At 43.2% G+C, this 18,546-nt stretch overlaps 1 protein-coding gene across 2 annotated transcripts; it reads right to left on the bottom strand.

Moving 5' to 3' along the window:
* Positions 1-2,738: 2,738 nt before the first annotated feature.
* NUDT5 (nudix hydrolase 5) lies at positions 2,739-15,991 on the bottom strand. 2 transcript variants are annotated; one of them, XM_065872427.1, is made up of 9 exons: positions 15,932-15,991; positions 13,919-13,986; positions 10,184-10,233; positions 8,806-8,913; positions 7,287-7,382; positions 6,588-6,689; positions 5,122-5,130; positions 4,938-4,991; positions 2,739-2,848 (listed from the first exon to the last, which is right to left on the bottom strand). In XM_065872427.1, exons 1-9 carry the CDS (start codon positions 15,989-15,991, stop codon positions 2,739-2,741), a joined length of 657 nt encoding a protein of 218 aa, XP_065728499.1. The 2 variants fall into 2 exon arrangements, with proteins under 2 accessions (XP_065728499.1, XP_065728500.1); XM_065872428.1 differs by lacking the exon at positions 5,122-5,130.
* Positions 15,992-18,546: the final 2,555 nt, after the last annotated feature.

Below are 18,546 nucleotides of genomic sequence, written 5' to 3' on the forward strand. Positions count from 1 at the left end.
TCCATTCCCCTTTCCTCCCAGGGACAGCACAGTCGGTGCTGTTTTACTGTATCGGCTATGCCTTGGAATTCCAACACGTCACTTGAGAATACTCTTCAAGATACTATGCCCCAGTGTTTTTTTTTTAATCCCTAAAGCAAAGATCTAATTCTCAAGCAATGTCTAGTTCAGTGGGGGTGAACAATGAGTAATTCATGCTAGGAATCTGTGTATGTTGTTGTACTTTATAGCAGCAACATGAGTGTAAACAGTAGACAATAAAATTTTATTTAATAAAACTTTTGGTTGTGTTGGAAAAATAAAATCTGGTATTAAATGATTTCTAAGATTATATAGGTTCATTATATTCATACAGAATTCATCCTGAGATACCTATTGCAAATGTATTAGTTTAATCCTAAAAATATTGAGGGATAGTGAGTGGCCAACAAAAGGGCAGTTTTGTGACTAACATTTGGAAAGACCAGAAAAAAAAATGGTCACAATATCGCAGCCTCCATTTGCAATAGCACAGTTCTTTATAAATAATTCTTTTTTGGGCGGAGGCGCTGTGCTGCATGGCTTATGGGATCTTAGCTCCCCGACCAGGAATCCTTCGTAGTGAAAGCACAGAATCCTAACCACTAGACCGCCAGGGAATTCCCTAATTCATTTTTCAAAGTATGTGCTTTATTGCCCAAAAAGATCAAACTTAATTTTTCAAAGAAGTCCTTCTCATTCATATGGTTTTCTATCATTGTTTACTTTCTTAGTGCAGGACGTGTATCTTATTTAGCTTAGGATCACAAAGCCAACTAATTTCAGGAGGAAGGCAGAGGAAATACAGGCAGGCAGGAGAGTCGCCATGTCCACTGGAGAGCATCTCCTGAGGGCCTCAGACCACTGTTACCATGGAAATACAACCCAGTGTTACAGCTCTTTTTCCCCAAAGAAGGTGGAAATACAGCTTTTAATAATAAACCTTCAAAAAAGTACTAATAAACCTTCAACGTTTAAATACTGATACACTAACAGGGCCAGCCAGTGAAAGCATCCAGACTACCAGTTCTCAAGCTGACCGAATTTCCAAAGCATAGCCTTCGATATTTGCAGAGAACATAAACTGCATTAGGCGATGTTCTAGGATTTAGGTGTCACTTCTGAACTGCACTCAGGAAAAGAAGGCAGAAAGGACAGGCAGGGGTTACAAATCTCTGTCCTCCATCAGCATTTGTGTAGCTTTATCAGTTGGCATGGGGAGTGGTTTTGCAAGAGTTGGAGGCTGTTTGGAGACTAGTTCTGTGTGCTTGAGCCTGTGCATTCTCTGTATGCTTTGGCGTCTCTTGATTTTGATGAAGAGCAGTAACGAGGGCCTTGGGTGCTCAGGGACGAGGATTACAGTCCCTGGAGAATCATGATGCCCATGATTAAGGATTTAAGAGGCACAGGGGGAGGCTGCTATTAGAGCAACTAGTTGGGGCTAAATTTTCATAGTATTCGCAGGGAGAGTAGACTTCATCTATACAGTTCTCTAGTTGCATGATTCTTTCCATTCTTTTTAGGAAGTACAATATAAAGATCTATTTTTGCTCATAAAAATATCTCTAGGTAAGTCAGTGAACCTGCAGACAAGCAGACTGTACTGCAGCCTTTTTGGCATTAGTCCCCTGATCTTATCTGGCTCTGAGGGGCATGGCTAACCCCTGGTCCAAGGCTGGAAACATGACTTAGGGGTAGCCAATGAGAACCATCCAGAGACCTCTACACCAAAGAGGCAGTAATCCTGGAGCCTCTGAGGCTACAGAAGTCCACACAACAGCCAAGCTCAAGAGGTAAGAAAATGGCCGGTGACACCGGTGGACCTTGAGGATTGGGGGCAGGGGAAGTTTGGGCATGGCATGAGCCGGAAACAATCCGTATTTTCCTTTAAAGAAGCTTGTATTGGGTTTCTGGTCCTTGCTAACTGTGCTGGCTACACTCACGGTTTAACACCAAGACAGTGCCCCAAACCGTGTAAATCTTATTACTATGAGCTTGGTTTTTAGAAACTTCAAGTACTTTTTGAGGTAAGGATAGGAAATGAGATTCTGAAGTATATACACGTGCTTGAGGGAAGGGCCCTGTATTTTCATTAGCCTCTGAACCTTGGTACGTGAATGAATCGACCGTTTTTTCATTACATAAGAGCTGGTCACCCTCCAGTAGTTAGATGGCTATAAGGACACTAGCTAACTGGAAACAATTTGCTTATTACGAATGTTATTCTCTTTTATATCCTGTGCTATGCAGATTAATTCCATATAGCAGATAATTAGGAGAGGCCAAGAAAGTCCCTGTATAGGTCGGTCTGTTAAAAAAACTCTAATGCCGTAAACGGTTGTTTGCATACCTCACTACATATTTTTTAGTGGGGTTGGGAAGCGTTGACCTAATTGGAATTCAGGGCTATTTTCCTATGAAAATATCGTATCTCCTGGAATAGAGTAGAAAAGTTAACAGCTGAGCTTTCTTTTTTAAAAGCTGGATTAAACATTACCTGCATTTATGTTGTTGTTCTTTAATATTAGCTGTGGAGTCTAGCATTTAAATGAAGTCTATAATCTACCTGTAATTACAATTCCATACCACCACATGCATTCTGTGCTTTTATTTTATGAAAAAACTAATTTCAAATCTCCATTGAAACTAAGCTGAATACAAAGTCTTAATGAAGGAGGCCTGTGTCCTGGTTACAGAAACAAGGCGACTGTCCTTTGGCCTTAAAACTTCAGGAAGGGCTCTTCAAGCGGCTTCGTGTTTGCATGTTTCAGCGCCAGAGCGTAGGAATAGACTCTGGCGTCCACTGTCAGATGTTCATCAGCTACCAGATCTAGAGGAGGTGAAGAATACAAGTCAGATAATGAAGTTGATAAGGGATAATACCCCTTATCAGCCAATCAGTGTTTACTGAGCGGCTACTATGTGCCAGTTCCTGTGCTAGATGCTGGTGGTATAGTGATGAACAAGACGTTTCCTGCCTTCAAGGATCTTACTCTAGCAGAAGAATAAAGGATGTAAAAGCAGCACTACGTTTCCAGCATGAGATAAGAACAAGAAAAAGTTAAAGACAGAAGAGCACATATACCAGGTGACGATTCTGTGTATTAAACAGCAAAGCTTTAAGTTTATAGATCCAACTGTTACTTCATAGATCGCTCACTACAGGGCTTTGTTGCGCTGAACTCACAGTGATGATTCATCCATCCTCTCCACTGTCAGGGGCACACAGGTTCCATGTGCAAGTTCAGCTGTGTGCTCGGATGGACTGGATGAGGTCTCTGAATCTGACCACAAGGGCCTTTCATGAGAACTTCTGTTTTACTCAGGTGGAGGCCCCCAGATTTCCAATCTGCCCCTTGTTTCCCAGCCACTTGTTTAGGAACAAGCTCAGAGTCGGTTTGACCCTCAAAGACAGGGTTCTGTCCTGCTCATCTGTGCCAGCAGGTGCTGGGCGAGTGCTAAAAGCTGTTCTTCGTAGAAAACTGAACTCCACGTGCCTTCCTACTCCTCAAATGGTACGTGTGGAATAAATAATTTGATTACTATATTGTGATGCTAGTAAAGCCAGGAACGCTGTTTCTTTGCCCCTCCCTCTTCCTATATATATAGATCCTTCTACCTCCCTATTTTCCCCCCTCTTTTAAGGCTGGAAGGGAAGTTACTGGAAAGGAGAAGGAAGGAATTTTTTTTAAAAGGACATTTTCCTAATACAAAAAATAAAAACAATAGCACATAACCTTCAAGCATTTGTGTGTCACCATTATCCCATTTAACTTTACTCCTGCCTCCTCAGAGGTAGGGGCTGTCCTACTGTTCCCGTTTAATGAGAAGAGCTAGGAGCCTGTTCTGAGCTGTAACTAACACACGGTTGACTGAGCCTCAATCCAGCCAGGCCTGTTGGCCTCAGAGTTGTGCTGTGACGGGTGGCCATGGCTCTCCCCGAGTAAACACCTCAAATCACTGCATCTCCCCACGACGAGCACTTCTAACTCTGACCCTGGGATCCTAAGGTGGTTTCTACCTTAGGTCTGGTCTATAAAAAGGTAACGTAGGGATGGAGGCTGTCTGGGAACCTGAAATCCCAGCAGTTTTTGAAAGATCCCCTTGACTTTTCAAACACAGGCGTCAGAAATAAAACTGTACGCCACTGGTACTCACGGGAGGAAGGAAGAGACTGCTCCCAAAGCTTCAGGTCAAACAATGCTTCAAGTTAATTTTTGAAATAAAAACTTAATAGTATTCAAATTAGGAGATCACCCACTTCTTTGTCATGAGTGACTGGAGACGAACCCAGCTGGCAGAGGAGCCCCCGAAGGCCCTGCCACGTCTTTTGCAGTATCTCCTTGTGTAGGGTTACTGGAGGACATCAGTCCATGGAACCTTACTAATTTTTACAAAGTCCTATGAGACGGGCTGACCGGGAACCACATGTAGCTACATGACAAGTAGTTTACTAAGGGGCATGCTGCTAGTTAGTTCATTATATCAGCTTATCACACTGCGTATATATTAGATGCCTAAATATTTGTTAAAATCTTTAACTTAGACCCCACATAAAGAACCGTCCAACATACTGGCATATTTGAGGATCGGTTAAGAGATTATTTACTATACCTTTGCATGGCAGGGGTTAAAGATTGAAGGTATAGAATAGTTTTGGCTAATCAGCAGGCCTATATCTTGACTGTTCTGTAGAATTAAAAAAGCCCCTAATGAAAGCTTTCACTTGACATGGAATGTTTTGCTCTTATTTTCAAACTCTGTGCCACCTGGAAAGGAAACTTATTATGTAGGTCAACTGCAGTCTTATAACAGTTTCTAGGTATTTGAGTTTAATGAGGAAGAAACAGAATTATATTTAGTACCCCGTTGGTGGGGATGGGGAAAACAGAGAAAGTGGGGTAATCAAGAATGCTTACCATCAATTCTCTTCAGCAGGTCATTCTTTGGTAAGGAAATCACTTCCACAAATTCTAAACAAACAAAGTGCAAGTGAAAATAAAGCCGGACACCAGGCGAGCCCAACTGAGCAACTCACAATGCCATGGCCGCTCCCGCTGCACCACACGGCACTCAAGGCCAGCCCCCGAGCGGGACACGTACCTCCATCTCCTGAAAACAAACAGAAGGGGGACATCTCAGCAAGGCCCGGAATGGTCAAACGCTGCAAGGCTTTTGTGCAAGACGTTATCAAAAAGGCTATAAGAGTTTAACAGAAACCTGGGTCTCTACTAATTTAATTTATACACGTGGTAAAACAATTCCAACAGTACAAAGTTATTGTTCTCCAAATCAAATGTTTTAATGGCCAAGTTTAAAGCATATTCTGTGATATGCATATATGTATTTTTAAACTTTGTTAAAATATACATAACATAAAATTTACCAATTCAACCATTTTTGAAGGTACAAATTCAGTGGCATTAAATACAGTCACACTGTTGTGCAATCATCAGCACTACGCATCTCCAGAACTTTTTCATCATCCAAAACAGAAAGGTGGTACCCGCGGAACAAGAATTCCCTATCCTCCGTGACCTCTATTCTACCTTCTGTCTCTATGAATGCAGCGATTTTAGGTATCTCACATTTGTGGAATCACACAATATCTGCCCTCCTGTGTCTGGCTTAATTTCACTGAGCAAGATGTTTTCAAGCTTCATGTATCAGCATGCCTCGTTGCTTTATGGCTGAATAATATTCCATTGTAAGAATAGGCCACATTTTGTTTATCCATCCGTTAATGGACACTTGGGTTGTTGCACCTTTTGGGTATTGTGAATGATGCTGAATGAACATTGGCGTCCAAGTATCTGTTTGAGGCCCTGCTTTCAATTCTTCTGGGTATTTACCTAGGAGTGGAATTGCCGGGTCACCTGCTAATTCCATGTTTAACTCTCTGAGGAACTGCCAAACTCTTCCTCAGCATGTTATATTCGCTAGTTTGAAAACTGGGCATTTAAAATTAGCTGCAGTGGGAAACTGGAACACTCAGGAACAACTAAAAGGGACGGGAAATGGAAGACCTCCACTCCAACACATGATTTACGGTGGTGTCTGTGTCACCACCACCTTTTAGTGGGGCTGCGAGAGCCCATGGAACCGACAGAGGCATTAAAGCCTCTGAATCCAAACTTGCTAAGAAATGTGGAGCAAAGAATTTCCCCAAAGCTTCACTAAATATGGAACTCAACAAAAACAGTTAATATGGTGCTGTGCTGTAGCACTTCTGCCGTTCTTACGGTATTGATGGAGACAGAAATCAGAGTGATTTTGAAGATTTTCACTGTTTATGATTTAAGGCCTGTAGTCCTTATTACTAAGCGGGAATAAACTCCATATAGAAGGTATGGAAATTTGTAATTGCACATTTTATATAAAGAAAGCATAAAAATCAATGAAGTGCTAAGAGAAAAATGCTGAAATACATAAGATTAGGAAAATAGCCAAGAGTACCAATGAAGCATCTCTGAAAGACCATTATTCTATTAACAAAAATCAAACTAGTAGCAAGTTAAAAGAAACTTAATACAACGCAACCACTGTAAATGTAGCCAACACATGCTTACCTGGCTTTGGCTTAGGCCTTACGTTTTCAGCATCGTCTCCATTGATAGTTACGGTTACGATATGTGTGGTACAGTTTGACAAACCTGGATCCATACAGACAGCTGGGGAGAGAAGCAGCAGATCACCTTTCCAGACACTAGTCAGGTGTCATTCGTTTCATCACTTAAATGTCTTTGGAGGAAGAGTGGGCTTGTAACTCATAGTTTATGTAGAAGTTATGCAGGGGAACTGGTTTCTCCTATTCCCTTAGTATATACGCTGTAGGTCTGCAGAACACATGTGTAGTTAGTACTCATATTTTCCCCAGAGTTCCTGAGGAAATTTTGGTAAATCTGAGGGGTTAGATGCGGTAATATCCTTTCACCACATCAAGAAAGTCTTCTAGTGAGGAGCGCGGCATACGGACGAGATGAGTACATAATAAAGCTTAGGATGTGGGAACCCCGAAAGGCACCCTAATCTCATAATTCTTCTCCAACTTCAGCCCTTTTTGCTCAGCCGTGTTCTCATGGGGCAGGGAGGTTCACTCTCAGGTGACCAACCCTCATCAAGGATTTCTCAAAAGTGAATTAGCTAATAAATAAATCCCTGACCATAAAGAACACCCAGAGTCAGCCCTTTCACATCCAGAACAATCAACTGCTTGGCTAATTTTCAAGAGTTTGTCCCCAAGCACACACGTGGGAAGCAGCACGAACCTGGGGAACATTCAGCAACGTCGCCCTTGTAGCCAGTTTCTTCCTCGAGCTCCCGAAGAGCAGCTGCTTCTGGGCTTTCGTCGTCATCGATGAGACCTGCAAGGCCCAGTCATGTGAGAGGTAGGACAGGGAGCCCCCTTCTTCTAACACACAAGCTGCCGAGCTACGTGTGAATAATTAACCAAGAGGTTTGGGAAAAGTGGGCGTGCAGATAAAACTGATTTGGGTTTTGATCTTTTATAGAAAAATTAAAGACAAAAGAACACCCCTGGGCAGATTTAGTAGGTTCTGTTCCTCGTGTTTAGACCTAGATGTTTTTGTGAGCATCTCAGCATCAAGCTTGTTGTACAGCACGGATCTCCTGGGTGGGTAAGTGGCTTGGTGGTGGCCAACTGGCCCCGGTTTTAGACTAGTCATGTGACTACAGCACAGGAAGCCTGTGCTTTTTTTTGTTTCCTCACATGCGAGTTGGGGACAGTGTTTCCCATCTTGCCTTCCTCCCTCAGGGCCATATGGAGGGCTCTGGAATGCAATGCTAGGATAAACGTCGCCTGGGAGGGAGAAGATCGGAAAGGAGGTTAGCAGCGGGGAGGGGACTGTGGGTAACACTAGTTCACTGTGAGGAGGGAGTAAACGGGCCGAGTGGGAGGAGGCCAGCAGCATTGCAGATCCTTTCTCCTGAAAGGAATTTACAGGATGCAAAGAAAAAGTGAAACGTGGGCTCTTCAATTACTTTTTTGTTGTTTTTTTGGGCCACACCAAGCGGCATGTGGGATCTTAGTTTCCCGACCAGGAATTGAACCTGTGCCCCATGCAGTGGAAGCTCAGAGTCTTAACCACTGGACCACCAGGGAAGCCCTCAATTACTTTTAAAGTTATTAATTTCTTCAGTGAAATGGCAAGGAAGTGAGAAAGAAAATAAAGCTGTTACTTATGTGTTACTATGGGATGGACTTTGAAAATACAGAACTTAAGCCACTAATGATAACTGAGATCTAACTTCTTCAGATGGGAACAAGCCAATTAAGTGCTATAAGGATGCACCGCATTCTAGATACTTCCTGTACAACTGAAAGAATATTCTAGTTGAAATTAAGATGATTTCCTTGGCCTGTATACATACGGGAGGATCATGGTTCCTTCCCATTCACAGTTTCTGGAGTTAAGAGCCGGGCCTAGTTATTACTGTAAATTTGCCAGAGGCAGATCATTAGTGATAGAAAACGAAATACCTTGACAAATTAGGAAAAGCCAATGACTCAAAAGAGGCTAGAAAGAACGCTGCAAAGAGGAGGGCAGGTGGCCTGGAAAGGTGAGCTGTGATACCGCTACGGATTAGAGGATCACTGGAGTGTGGCCTGGAGGTGCCTCACTGCAGAAGTGGTTTTGTTTTACTTAAAACCGCATGGACAGATGAAAAGGTGTTCAATGTCTAAGCTCTGCCGTTCTCAGGCTCTGCCCTGGCCCAGTCCAGCAGTCCCTGAGGGGCCATTCTACTCCCCAGTGTTCAGTTACTCACCAGCAGGGAATTCTAGGCAGTAGCCCCCCATCGGGGGTCGGAACTGCTTCACCAGAATGATGCATTCATAGTGAAGGGTTCTTTGCAGCACGGGGATGACCGCCACACCTGCCAGCAGGAAATAAAACCAGGAAACCCCAATGAAAGGTCAGGAACGCCAGGAATTTGTTTACAGCAATCTAACTATTGATAAAAGCCCACATTTTAAGAAATGCTGCAGCTGAAATCTGTCTTGTATCTGCCATTAGCAATAGGAAGTTAATTTAAGCTACAATACTGGCAGTTAACTTTGGAAGTTATTCTCATTAAAAAAAAGCAAGGAAAAGATAATCACACTTCCATATTATTTAATTTTTCTTTTTATAAAAAGCTTGTTTTTATTGCCACAATTTCTTTAAAATAAAATTGAAACTAGAAGTAAACATTTAGCCCAGGGTCCAGGACAAATTTTGGTCTACACGAACCGCTACAGACATCATTTCTCGCCCTGCTGCAGCCAGGCCGCTGCTGAAGTTACATTGATCTCTGTGCTCTTCGATTTCCTTTAAGCAATAAATCAAATAAGTTCCAACGTTTGTCGTATATGCTAACTAGACTGAACTTCATTGTTTTAGGATAAAAGACCCTTTCTCCCAAGTTTACTTGGGCTTCAAACCAAACCAAAACCAAAAACCGCTGGATTCTGGAAAATACAACTGCCCAGGGAGACCATCGGCTCCTCTCGCTTTCCCAGTAGGAAAACACAGCAGCTGCGGCAGCTGCTCCACTTCCAGGAAAAACAGAACACAGAACAAAATGGAAAAATAAAAGGGAAAAACAGGGAAGACTTATTGCCCAACTTCCCCTAGACCAGAGGTGGTTTTCAGGACTTTTTCTGGGATCTTTGCAGGCAAAGCATCCAGGCTGGCAGGGAAAGTGAACTGAATGAACAGTCTTTTCCTAAGTCGTTTCCTCATCAACTTATAAAAGCAAGCGGTCAGAAAGCGCCAAGTCATGCCAAATAAGTTTTCCAAACGAAGGGCTCTCACCCAGATCCTCTGACCAGAACGCAAAAGATTTCTAGAAGTCATAACACATCTAGATACACTATGTGGCTTCAAGTTACACTGACTTAAGTTTGGCCTTAAGTATGATGACATCTTCCCCTCAAAAACACTGTTCTGAGCTTAGGTAACAGGAACCGGAAGTTACTGATAAAGAAAGCTTGATTTAGTTACAGTGTTGCAAAATAGAACACCAGAGTTAAAGATAAAAGATCATACTTGAAGATAACCCTGCTCTGAGGTCTTGGTTACAGTAAAAATCCCTCCTACCCCCAGTCTCCTAGTCCTGTGTGGGACTTCCTTTCGGGAGAGTTCTAACAGGTTTGCACTCATACCATCAGCCGACTGGCCTTTCCTCGTTGTCCGTTTCACAGTTTCCCAAGTTCTGTTCGGGCAGACAAGAAAAAACAGAAGCATTAGTGCTGGAGAGGAGACTTCTTAGGTTTTGGGTGTATAACCAGCACCTTACAGATGCAAAGCATGCGAATAGCGGCCAGGAACACCACGCAGTAAAGATCTGTATCAAAAAAAGAGCCAACTGTGCCTTCCCACAGCCTCTCAAAGTTACCAGAGAAAACCACTGCCTCCCACATCTAACTCTCTACATCTCAACAGAGGGCCTGCTCATCACTTGAGCTGCCTTTCAAATCAGCTTTCAAATCATTTACTCAAAACACTTCTGTGTGGATCATAAATTTGCGTGAGCAGCACAGCGGGCGATCACAGCTTTAAAGGCGATTAAGCAGTGCAAATCCAGCCCCTGTGCAAATTCCAAAGGATATCCTGCATAATGTAAACCATTGAGACGTTTATAGTTTAGATTTTAAAAGCCGTCACCTCAGCTACACAATGTAAGCAAGTAGGACCTTCCTGTTTATTAACTGAGGAATTAATAAATTTAGGTAAGTACTCTGCATGCGTGAGATCCTGTCTAAAGGGAAAATGGTCCCTAAAAGAACAAGTGGGGTGAGCGGCTCCTGGTCCCCCCTCACAGCTTTATTCCTGACTAGCTATTTGTTTCAGGGAACCCGGTACTGACAATCCAGTTACTGGAACAACCGTGTTGTTTAAAGGGGGAAGGGCATATGAGGGAATTTCCTCCTCACTCTTAGCCCTTCAACAGAAAAACGCAGCGGTTAGAGATGGGAGTAAAGAAGCAAACAATTTTGATTTAAAAGAAGGAAGACAGGGCTTCCCTGGTGGCGCAGTGGTTGAGAGTCCGCCTGCCGATGCAGGGGACACGGGTTCGTGCCCCGGTCCGGGAGGATCCCACATGCCGCGGAGCGGCTGCACCCGTGAGCCACGGCTGCTGAGCCTGTGCTCCGCAACGGGAGAGGCCACAACAGTGAGAGGCCCGCGTACCGCAAAAAAAAAAAAAAAAAAGGAAGACATCTGGATGGCTCCGGAGAAAGAAAGCAAAGCATCCATATCTGACATCTGTCTCCCTACAGTAAGACTGAGGGTAAGAGGTACTCCTTGGAGGAAACCTCGTACTTTTTATCTGGTTGTCCTTGAGGCTTGAACCTTGCCACATTTCTATTAAAAAGTGTCCGAATTTAATCCGGTTAAAAAAAAAAAAAAACTTTCAGTAAACTGTAGATCTTTTAGTATTGCACCCAAATTCTAAAGTGCAAATATGTCAAAAATGAACCTATGAAAATCAACCAGACTACCAGGATGACTCACAGCTGCCCACATTCCTGTTAGTAGCAAGAAGCCAACCAATAAGCCATTCTGATCAGTCAATAACTCGCAAGTGACAAAACACCTTCTGGCCCAGTTCTCTCTGCTGCCTCCTAGGGTTAGAGTCCTAAAGACTGAAGAAGACAGTGCTGGGAAAAGCACTGAAGGTCCCATCCCCAACACACTAGGAATAAAGGAAGCAAAAAGAGGAGCATCATTATAGTGGTTACGCTGAATTAAATAAGCAGTATGGAGGCATAAAATAGGTACGTATTTATAAGAAACAGTAGAACAAGAGCGCCCCCCGAGAGCTCCAGTCATCTCAGAGGGACTCAGAGAGGAGAGACGTCCATCTGATTGTTGTCTTAAAAGCCTCTTGTAGCTTTAGAATTCTGATTCTGGTTGAGTTACTCCGTTTTTAGTCTTTGTTATAAGGAAAGCCTGTTTTATTTTCTTCCCTCTAGTCAACCAGCTCCAAGAGGTAGGCAGGGTGACAGAGGGGGAGCTCAGCTCTCTCCTGAATGTCGATACAGGGGCACAGAGCCGGCACATCTTTACTCTCCCCAAATCAATTCCATACCCTCTTCCATGAATGAGACAATGGAACAAAGGATTTTCTAGCTGCAATTTAACTGTTCTGTACATGCAATAGTACGGTAAAGTACTGAGATTCATTCTTCAAAGCTTGACATTCGGGTATGCAATGTTAATGTTTCACACAGGCGCTCTCTGGAGGCTGCAGGGCAGCCCTACGTATGGACGGATGCGGAAGACCGTGCTGTAAACAGGCCACACAGTGTGGAGTCTGGGAGACCTGAGGCCACTCCCGACTACTGAAGCAGACTCTCCGGAGGTGAGACCGAATCCTGAGTATTTGGAAACAAATCCCCAAGTGATTCCGAGGCACATCCCTGATGAAGAAGTGCTGGAAGGAAGAGAGGACAGGGGCAGGTGCACAGCCACATGGGCGCCAACCAACACGTACTCTTCACACTAACTAGTGTTAAGGGCTCTATTTTGTGTTATAAACTTAACTCTACAGGAAGGAGAATGAAGCTGTGTCATGGTAGGTTAGGCTCTAAGCTCTGGCTGTGTTTTCACAAGTGTAAGTATGTGTGCACCTGTCGTGTTCCCCAAGTCTCGGGCCTCACCACACCCAGCTCACGGCACGGAACAGGTGCCCCCTCCCACTCTGCGGGTGGGGTGTAGTCCTTAGCTTTCTTACTTTGGCTTTACCAGTGCTATGAATATCTTAATGTTCCCCACGGCTCTCCAACATTGAACCTTATTACTGTTTTTTGCTACTTTAGTAGATATAGTCAAAAGTTGTTTACATCACTGGCAAGTCCATGTACTTTCACACTGACGATAGATGTATTTATTTCATTACGAAGAAACTTTATTCTCATTTGATCACTTAGCAAATAGAGTTTTTATGTTAATGAATTTATATCATATAACCTGGATACTAAATTTAGTTACATTTTCCTATCTTCTCATTCTGTTTTACTCCTTTTTTGTATTTCATAAGTAAATGTTTAGCACATTTTTTTCTGTTATTTGTAATATACAGAATTACTAAACAGAAAAGTTGGAAAATAGAAGAAAAAGGCTAGTCACATAGCTGCCATTAATATTTTGCTACAGTTTTCCTTCTAGCCTTTTCTTACACATTATTTGGCAGGGTTTAAAAACCATATATCCAATATCCTATTTTGTTATCAGCGTAGTAACTTTTCTGACACTGCTGGGGTGTCTTCATGATCTGCTGTGGAGACGGCTGCTTAGATTTTGCCAAATGAATACACTGTAAGAATTATTTGTCTATTTTTAAGATGTTGAGGTTAATTTCAATTTATTTGTCTTTTAAATGTATGATGAACATTTTTCATGCATAAATCTGATCCCAAATAGTTTTCTTAGCATAGTCTCAGACACCGCGGGCGCCAGGCCCCAGGAACTCCCTCCTGGCCCTCACCCACATATGTCTTTATGGCGACTGGTACACAGTGTGAAATGCTTTACAAAACTTTCCCCCCCCAATTTTCATTTCCATGAGCAAGGTGTAAGCCTGTAAGTTTTACCTCAAACCCAGTAGCAATTTCTTTTAAATTCTAATTCAGAGATAAAAACTGGTTTAATAGAAGGAAGTCACCTGTACTGTTAATTATTCTGCTGCTTTATTAGCATAAATTAGGCTTGGCCCAAAAGTTTTAGGTTCACTCTAATCTACTTGGGAGAATGGTGTTAAAACAGCTTAACTAGATTCTTTACTTAAGACAGAGTTTACAGTGAGGAAAATATCAAAGTTTATGCCAAACACTAAATAGAGACCTTGAGAACCCAAATCCTCAGCATTTTGCAAAAAGAAGAAAAAAATACTTTACCTTGTTTTACCAGTAGGATCTCTGTAAGTTGTTCTTTCAAGCTTGACCCATTTTCCTTCTGAAATTAACTAAAAGATCAGATAGTAAGTTGGGAAACTTTCAAGCTGAGCTGTTTTTTATTTAGTTACTTTTCCTTTCAAACTTTTGTGGCTCTCAATGATCACGCCTCCCTCCCCAAAATTTGTGTCCAAGTTTTCTTTGTGTTTAAAGAATTGAAAGTTGTTTTTCTGATGGTGGGCCTGCTGCTCTGTGGAGTTTTGGAGGTAGGACTGAAGAGGTGAAAAGAAATGAGAGTTGACAAATTCTTGGGAGAGGGGAGGACGGGGGTACCTAGAAGGGAGCATGAGGGAGGGAGGGAGGGGTTTCTTGGGATGCTCCTAACCGTCTCTCCTCTGATCTGGGTGCCAGTCACGTGTGTGTGTTTAGGATGTGAAAACTCAGTGGCATCTGACTGTCAATGACTACACAGCAAAGCTGAATACAGGGATACCACGGCCAATGACTACATTTCCCATAATGACACATGGGTTTACCACCCAGTCTGAGGGGCACCCAGCATCGTTTTGCCTGGATGCCAAGGTTAGGTTACCAGGACTAACTTACCTACAGACTATACTGACTGAGCGCAAAGGTGCACTGTGTACATAAAGCAGTAAGTAGCCTTTTTCTTACTATTCTATCTGTCACTTGTCGCCAGCAGCAACCTAATAATTATCAGATCTGTTCACAGATAACACAGAAAGATTTTTAAATCAAAAAGAATTCCAGGGCTTCCCTGGTGGCGCAGTGGTTGAGAATCTGCCTGACAATGCAGGGGACACGGGTTCGAGCCCTGGTCTGGGAAGATCCCACATGCCGCGGAGCAACTAGGCCGTGAGCCACAATTACTGAGCCTGCGCGTCTGGAGCCTGTGCTCCGCAACAAGAGAAGCCGCGATAGTGAGAGGCCCGCGCACCGCGATGAAGAGTGGCCCCCTCTTGCCGCAACTAGAGAAAGCCCTCACACAGAAACGAAGACCCAACACAGCCATAAATAAATAAATAAAATTTAAAAAAAAAAAAAAAAAAAAAAGAATTCCAGAAAGCTGTCAAGCTCAGAGTTACAAAGATGAAGGATTTAAAGTTTATCCACTACAATGGTTCCTGTAGGAAGAGACTTTTTAAAAGGTCAACTGGATAACACACAAGCATACATTAGTTCTGGAATTTAGACCACAACTAACAACTTAGGTTTTTATTCTTCTTAAACACACATATTGAGACCACAAATATCTAACCAAGATGTGATACCTAGGGATGAAATGTCTAAGCCCTAAAACTCACATGATTTATTCTTCTACCCAGAGAAACTTTTAATAAAAATTGAAACAGTAAGGTCCTACTGTATAGCACAGGTAACTATATTCAATGTCCTGGGATAAACCATACTGGAAGAGAACATAAAAGAGAATGTGTATTACTGAGTCAGTTTGCTGTAAGCAGAAATTAACACAACACTGTAAATCAACTCTACTTCAGTAAAAAATAAATGAAAAAAATAAAAATTGAGAATTCAAAAAATCAACAGTCAAAACTCACTTTAAAAACAGCCTCAATTTCGCTAATACATATAATTAAGAATGATACACCACTGCTCCCACACAAGAGCAAAATTCCCAAGTTCTAAAAAGGGAGCAGGAACAGTGTTTAAAACCCGTCTTAAAGAACGAAAAACAGGGGCTTCCCTGGTGGCGCAGTGGTTGAGAGTCCGCCTGCCGATGCAGGGGACACGGGTCCGTGCCCCAGTCCGGGAAGATCCCACATGCCGCGGAACGGCTGGGCCCATGAGCCATGGCCACTGAGCCCGCGCGTCCGGAGACTGTGCTCCGCAACGGGAGAGGCCACAACAGTGAGAGGCCCGCATACCGCAAAAAAAAAAGAAAAACAATCATTTGAAACAGCAAATAGTCTATACATTTCTTTTAAACTCAGCTTAATATGGCGAAGGAGAAGGGAAGTAAAAATCAATGTATACCTCCTCTGAAATAATAGACTGCTTGGTATTTTGAGAATCTGCTGGTTCTTGTTGCTCCATTTTCACTTTATAGTCCCCAGGCTGTAAGAGAATGAGATGTGTTTAGGCTACATTAATTTTTCTGAATTACACATTTGTCCATAGGTCACTGGTCAAAGTACTTAAACAGCGGAAAAACTTGTGTCATCAAAGCTTGAGATTCTCACGTGAAGACCGGGGAGAGCTGCCCCAGGTGGAACAGGAAACGCAAGGCCTCGGGAACAGCCAGGAAAGAATGGAAAGCGTCCCGGTGAGACCGACCCACATCCTGCTGTGCACAGACCTGGCCCTTAGACACAGCCTGAGATCTCCTGACTCCACGTTTAAAACGCTTTCCACGGGGAAACAGTACAAAGATTGTACACCATTCCCAACACCTGCCCCTCAACTGCTGTCCCTCATCAACCCTTTTCAGTGAAACTTTGAGTTGTTGGCTGGCTGCTTCTCCCTCCCCTTTATCTTTGTGTGTGTGTGTGTATGTGTGTGTGTTAAATGGATATACTATTCTAATAATTTAAAACTGAACAGTTCAGTGGCCCATTCAAAGTTTTAACGTGTCAACGTAACAACTGCACATAATGAGTTAACTAGAAGCAAGATCTATTAGGAAAGGGCAGGCCCCATCCCGGGTGCCATGGGCTACTACTTTCTCCTGGCATATTCTGTACCCTGAATGTCTGAACATCTTTTTTCTACCCTCAAAGTTGATTGATAATCTGGCTGCATATACAGTTATGAGCTGAAAATCATCTTCTGTCAGCAGTTTGGAGACACTGTTCTGTGTCTTGCTTCTAAGAAGCAAACTGGGGCTTCCCTGGTGGTGCTGCAGTGGTTAAGAATCCGCCTGCCAGTGCATGGGACACGGGTTCGAGCCCTGGTCCAGGAGGATCCCACATGCCATGGAGCAACTAAGCCCGTGTGCCACAACTACTGAGCCTGCGCTCTAGAGCCCGTGAGCCACAACTGCTGAAGCCCGCGTGCCTGGAGCCCGTGCTCCGCAACAAGAGAAGCCACCGCCATGAGAGGCTGCGCACGACAGCGAAGAGTAGCCCCTGCTCGCTGCAACTAGAGAAAGCCCACGCACAGCACTGAAGACCCAATGCAGCCAAAAATAAATAAATAAATTTATATACATATATACCAAAAAAAGCAAACTGGCTGCTGCTAAGAAATCTGGAGTCACTCTGATTCTAGATCCTTTCCAAGCGACCGGTGTTCTTTCTCTGGAAACCTGCAGTTACTTACATCTTCACGGTGATGCTGGTGTTATTTTAGGGGATTCAAGTGGGTCCTTTCAATCTGGAAACTTCATTCTGTGCTTCCTCAACTATTTCACTGATAATTTCCTCCCCTCTGTTTTCTCTCTTCTCCTTTTCAGGAACTAATACTTAGCTGTTGGACTTCCTGAATCGATCCTCTGTCTTGTCTTTTTTATTCCTATTTTCTGTTTCCTTGTTATTTTATCTACATTTCTCAGTGGCTATTCCAACCCTTCACTACCCTGAAGTTCCATAGTTCCTAACCTACCCCACCTCCAAACTTTAGCTCCAGGGAAAACAGAAACCATCAAACAACAACTCTCTTACCAATCATCTTAGAAGGAAAAGTGTCTGCTCTGTTTCTTCTGGGACCTAAAGTGATAATTAAACAGCAAGTTTCCCTAAAACACAACCAACAAAACAAAACTTAAATAAACTTTCTCATAATCTTGTTCTCTGCTCCAACCTTGCAGGACTTCTTGAAAGACCAGATGACACTACTGTGTATCTTTGCTCAGGCCATCACTATCTAGTCCCACACGTCATCCGCAAGCTGGAAATACAAGTACCTCCGATCCCTAAACTCCTTTACCAACCATAGCTCATCCATCGCAAGTCCTCGAAATTCTACCTCTAACACTTCCTGAAAGTGTCCTACCCCTGCTATCCCTGTTCTGGTTAAAAACCTTAATGTCTCCCACTTGGGATGAAATGATTTCCAAAACTATCTCCCAGACACTAGATTTTTGTTTACATTATCCAACTTTCAACATTGCTCACAGTTATGTTACTATAAAAACTCCCTAAAATCACTGACGAATAAATGAATGAAGAAAAAGAGTGCAACTGGCTGGCTAAGTCTAGAGAGCCAACCTGTTTCTAAGAATCAGGTTGGTGTGGGGCCTGCTTAGGCTTGTTCTGAAGAAGAGTTCCTCGTCTACTGGTCTTTATCTAATTAAGTTAAACTCAATTTCAAAATTACCTTGGCACAAAGTTAAAAGATTCACACTTTCTGATTTCAAAACTTACTGTAGGGCTTCCCTGGTGGCGCAGTGGTTGAGAATCTGCCTGCCGATGCAGGGGACGCGGATTCATGCCCTGGTCTGGGAAGATCCCACAGCCGCAGAGTGGCTGGGCCCGTGAGCCATGGCTGCTGGGCCTGCGCGTCCGGAGCCTGTGCTCCGCAACGGGAGAGGCCACAACAGTGAGAGGCCCGCGTACCGCAAAAAAAAAAAAAGCCACAGTAATCGAGATGGTGTGGGTACTGGCACAAGCATAGGCTATATATAGATGGATAGAATTGAGAGCCCAGAGTTA

This window comes from Phocoena phocoena, chromosome 2, assembly GCF_963924675.1.
Source record: "Phocoena phocoena chromosome 2, mPhoPho1.1, whole genome shotgun sequence".
NCBI lineage: Eukaryota > Metazoa > Chordata > Mammalia > Artiodactyla > Phocoenidae > Phocoena > Phocoena phocoena.